The sequence below is a fragment of the Nelumbo nucifera genome, chromosome 8 (assembly GCF_055504915.1).
Source record: "Nelumbo nucifera cultivar China Antique chromosome 8, China Antique-T2T, whole genome shotgun sequence".
Classification (NCBI taxonomy): domain Eukaryota; kingdom Viridiplantae; phylum Streptophyta; class Magnoliopsida; order Proteales; family Nelumbonaceae; genus Nelumbo; species Nelumbo nucifera.
In genome coordinates, this window is record NC_142656.1 from 50,439,713 (window position 1) to 50,444,285 (window position 4,573).

Genomic DNA, 4,573 nt, shown 5'->3' on the forward strand with positions numbered 1-4,573 from the left:
TTGAAGCCTCGGAAGTATGGTCCATATAAGATCGTGAAGAAGATTAATGACAATGCCTATGTAGTAGATTTACCAGATCATATGGGTATGTCCAGGAGCTTCAACGTTGCTGACCTTTATCGGTACCTGCCGGAAATAACACTCGCCTACCCTAGTCACGACTTGGGGTCGAGTTCTCTCCAAGTGGGGGAGAATGATGGAGGCCCATCACAAGGCCCATCTCATCCCTAGGGGCGGCAACTCCTAGGATAAGGATAAGTTAACTAAGTTCCAAGAATTCAAGATAAGCAAGGGATCCAAGAATCCAAGATTAGTAAGACACTTCCAAGATTAGCGAGATAATGCAAGACTCTTCCAAGATTATCAAGAAAGACTCCATGAAGCATCAAGATTAGCAAGATAATCCAAGATGCATGCATCTAGGGAGATCGGACGGTGGAGATCAAACCAAGGAGAGTTCGACCCTATCAGATTAGATATTTAGATCTATCATAGTTATTATTTCCTAGTTCTTTTACAATTTCCAAATGTATTATAAATACTGCTATTTTCCCAAAATTATTCATCAATTCATTCTTCAGATTTTCTAAGTTTCTTCTAGTTCTCTTCTTTGAGTTTTCGCCACCTTTTCTCTCTCCTAAAGAATTCGGTGTTCTTCGCTAGAAGCTAGCGATCGCCCGATGCTTGCACAGCCAGCTCCGGTTTCCAGTGATTCCACGCTGCGTCAATGTTTATGCTATTTTATTCTTAATTAGACCAAAAAAAAAATGTCGTCGCAAAAACTGTGTTGAAGTTTTTGTCATGAATTTACAGGACTAACCTGACCCAACACAACCCATACTCATCAGATTAAGGGTTGGATTAAGGTAGAAGTATACTACCTTTGCCTCAAATTGGGCTTGGGTTGACCTCAACCAGACCCAATCTGGCCAAAGTTGCTCCACTGATTAGTGATTACACGGTGGTCACAAGATTAATTAGAGGTGACAAGGAAAATACGAAAGTACTTTATTGGAGTATCTTTGGACAGAAACAAAATACACAATCAAAATGAAATCACACAAAGGACAAAATGAAACGATACAAAGTAATTTCAATCTTCAACCTACAGTAATGGATTTGCCTTTCCACCGCTGAAAGGGAAGATCATCGACTTTTAAATATTCATGGAAACACACACGCAGCTGGTGCTATTCAATCAAAGAAGCCACAGGTCAAGATTTATGGATAAAGTAAGAGAGCATAGCAAACAAGGTCCCTGTAAAAGTGAGAAGAAGAAGTAAAGCTGCAGCAATAAGTGAGACAACCGTGAATGGATTTTGAAAATGTTTGCGTCGGAAAATTGCTCTCCAGACATTCCAACGATTTTCAAAATGTTCATTAACCTGCCTGCAAAGATCGGCATAGTAGAAGTTATGGATGAAAGCTCCTTTTCTAATATTGTTGAACAGAACCGATACTTCTTCATGGCTGCTCATGACATTCGTGATTATTCCTTTCTTGTTGAGATACTGAACATCCTCAGGAATGTTGATGAGGCTATCCATGAAGAAGGCATAAGATGTGATACGACTAGTACAAAAATGGTAACACTGCTCAAATGCGATCAAATTTCGAAATAGGCATTCGGTGTAGCCTTGAACAACTAAATTTGGGATTTCTAATATACCATTTGTGAAGGTTATATCTAAGAAGCTATTGGCATTCTCCTTCTTCTTGAACTTGACTCCAGCTTCTCTGAGTTCTGTCACAGAATATGTTAACTTGGGCTCTCGAGTTGTTTCTATGTTTTTCAATCCCGATGGACGACACATAAATTGGCGTAATAGGTGGAGTATATGCTTGCCTTCAAAGCTATCAATGTCTTGGATCCACGTTCCTGTTGGAAGTATGTTTTCAAAGAAGTTGTGTACAAGTTTCTCGAGGGAAACTTCTGAGATGCAGGCAATTGTTTTCTGAAACAATAACTCGAGGATAAAGAAGGGAAGTTGGTTTTCAAGTAATAGCATGTCGTATAATATTTTTGGGAGCATCCAATTTTGCTTGAACATTGGATCCTGGTCGTCATCGTTGGTGGTGGTACTAGGATGTTGTTGTTGCTTCTGCTGTTGCATCTTCTCATAGTACCTATAAAACAACTCGAGAACGAAACAACCATCTACTAACATCATTGTTACAAACTCATTTGTAAGGAGCTTTATGGGTTCGGAGTAGCACTTTCGTGCAGTTTCTTCTTCTTTCTTCAAGAGAACGATGCACTCATGCATCGCTATTTCCCAGTTGGCAGTACGATGGAAAAGAGCTTTAAGATATAGTTGTTTAAATTCTTCTATACCTTGGAGACTTGACCTGCTATAATGGAAGGGGCCAATTGCAACTGTCTGAGGGACATAAACCTTCTTATTGATTTCGTGAAGTACCTTCGGTATTCTGTAGATAATGATAGCAGAGGCTGCATATATAGAACTATCAACACTTGTAAGACATAGCTTCTGTTTGATAGAAGCAAACAACTCCGGATGATTCCCGTCCTCGTCCTTGAAGTTTTCTCTGTGTTTTTCCATCAGAAGTAATGGGGTTTTTTCGCTGGCATCACCATTACTTTCAGAAGCATGATGCTTATCCTCAGAGTTTCTTCTGTATTCTTCAATCAGAGCTAATGGGGTTTCATAATTTCTGTTATCATCATTACTTTCAGAACCCTGATGGAATATTGACGCCACCCTGATGAAATGTCGACGCCATCTATTTCTACAATAGAATAATAGAATGAGATCTACACTTTGGATGAACTGGGATGATCAAATTTGTGGTTAATGAGCATCAACATTTTCTAGGCTTATTTAATAGGATGTTTAGGAGTTTTAACAACATTAAAATTTAATTAAAATAGCGGATCGAAATAGCAATAAAATAGGCTTTCTAAGCATATATAGAACATTTGAATTAAAAATGACTTGAAATTAAGTTGTTGAGAAAGTAAAAGAGAGCTAAGCATTGAATGTCCATTTGCTTAATACGGAAGGATGGAGTGGGGGGCTTCTGAGATGAGCTTGTAAAATAGCTTGTCTTGACTCATGAGTAGTAAAACTTGATTTACAACATTGCCCGGACTCAACCATTGGCTTAGGTATTTTTTCATTTCCTTCATTCTGCTTGTGTTATCTTTTAGCACTTTAATTGTTTTACATCACCTATATTTTGGTGCAGGATATTAATTGGACTGGAATAAAGCCTTAAAAGGTAATGTTTGGGCCTTCTGGATATCTCCTCTACTTGTTTAGCCTTCTTCCTATCACAAACAGAGATTAGATTAAGTTTGAATTCTCACTAAAATGGTTTTTAAGTGATAGTTTTCATTAAGACCACCCAGACTTAATCTTCAACCCAGAAAGGAACAAAACTCAATCACCCAAAACCAACAACAGCCGTGTTAGGATTCTCTTGTTTTTCCTTTACAATTCTTTTTAGGGATAATAGCATATAAGGGCAACTTTTGGGCCCTAATATTAGTAAAAGTAATATTTTAAAAAAAGATAACTTTTGAAAAATAATATCAATAAAAGGCAGAATCACTATTCATTTTCTTTCTCTTGCAGTCTATTCACCAGTGCCGCCGCTCGCCACCGCCTCCGGCAACATTGCCGGAGGTGGGCAGAGGCAGAGGTGGCAGCGGCGGTGCTGGTGGTTATTTCTCTGCCCAACGCTGCCACCTCCACCCACCAGTGCCGCCGCCGCCTCTATCTCCACCCCACCTCCGGCAATATTGTTGGAGGCGGAGGTGGGCGGAGGTGGCGGCGTTGGGCAGAGAAATAACCACTAGTGCTGCTGCCACCACCTCTGTCTCCGCCCACCTCCGGCAACGTTGCTGGAGGTGGAGGCGGAGGTGGGCAAAGATAGGCGGAGGCATTGCCGGAGGCGGCGGCGGGCGGCGGTGGACGGCGGTGCTGGCGATTAGACTGCAAGATGAAGAAGATGAATAGTGATTCTGCCCTTTATTGATATTATTTTTCAAAAGTTACCCTATTTTTAAAATTTTTTTAAAAATATTATTTTTACTAATATTAGGGCCCAAAAGTTACCCTTATATGCTATTATCCCTTCTTTTTACCTTCTTGACCCTCTTATTGATACCAACCCCAAATAGACCCCTTTCAAAATTGGCATAGGTCTGTTGTGTTTTTTATGCCCAAATTTTTTTAACTGCATTAGGAAGGCCCTTACCCATCTTTCTAATTTCATTCTTCTCATTCAACCTTTCAAGCTCCAAGACTGTGTTCTTCTCAAAAATTTTCTTTGCCGTCACACTACCTTCCTTGTGTTGCCAAGGTTTTGCTTCTTTCTTGAAACTGTCATCCTTCCCCATAGTACAAGGAGCCTTTGAAGTTGTTAAGTCCTTCTCACCGACCTTCAAAAATATCAATTCTTAACTAATAATTAATTAAATAATTATCAATATTAATTAATTAAATACTTAATTATAAAATTAATTAATAATTAAAATTTTATTAATAGTAAAATATAAAATAACAAAATATTACTAATTACCTAATAATTGTTTTTAGGGTTGATT

The 4,573-nt window shown here is 38.9% G+C and overlaps 1 protein-coding gene across 1 annotated transcript; it reads right to left on the reverse strand.

Moving 5' to 3' along the window:
• Positions 1–1,026: 1,026 nt before the first annotated feature.
• Positions 1,027–4,366, reverse strand: LOC148789996 (UPF0481 protein At3g47200-like). The gene is made up of 3 exons (XM_088893839.1): positions 4,205–4,366; positions 3,756–3,959; positions 1,027–2,792 (listed from the first exon to the last, which is right to left on the reverse strand). Exons 1-3 carry the CDS (start codon positions 4,364–4,366, stop codon positions 1,215–1,217), a joined length of 1,944 nt encoding a protein of 647 aa, XP_088749965.1. The 3' UTR covers positions 1,027–1,214.
• Between the last annotated feature and the right edge of the window lie 207 nt (positions 4,367–4,573).

Excerpts from the sequence above, each read along its gene's own strand:
- LOC148789996 (XM_088893839.1), bottom strand. The coding sequence starts at position 4,366 with ATGGGGAAGGATGACAGTTTCAAGAAAGAAGCAAAACCTTGGCAACAC. Across the intron at positions 3,960-4,204 it reads GTAAGGGCCTTCCTAATGCA|TCTAATCGCCAGCACCGCCG; the intron begins GTTAAAAAAATT and ends TTCATCTTGCAG. Across the intron at positions 2,793-3,755 it reads CTCCAACAATATTGCCGGAG|TTCATCCAAAGTGTAGATCT; the intron begins GTGGGGTGGAGA and ends TGATCATCCCAG.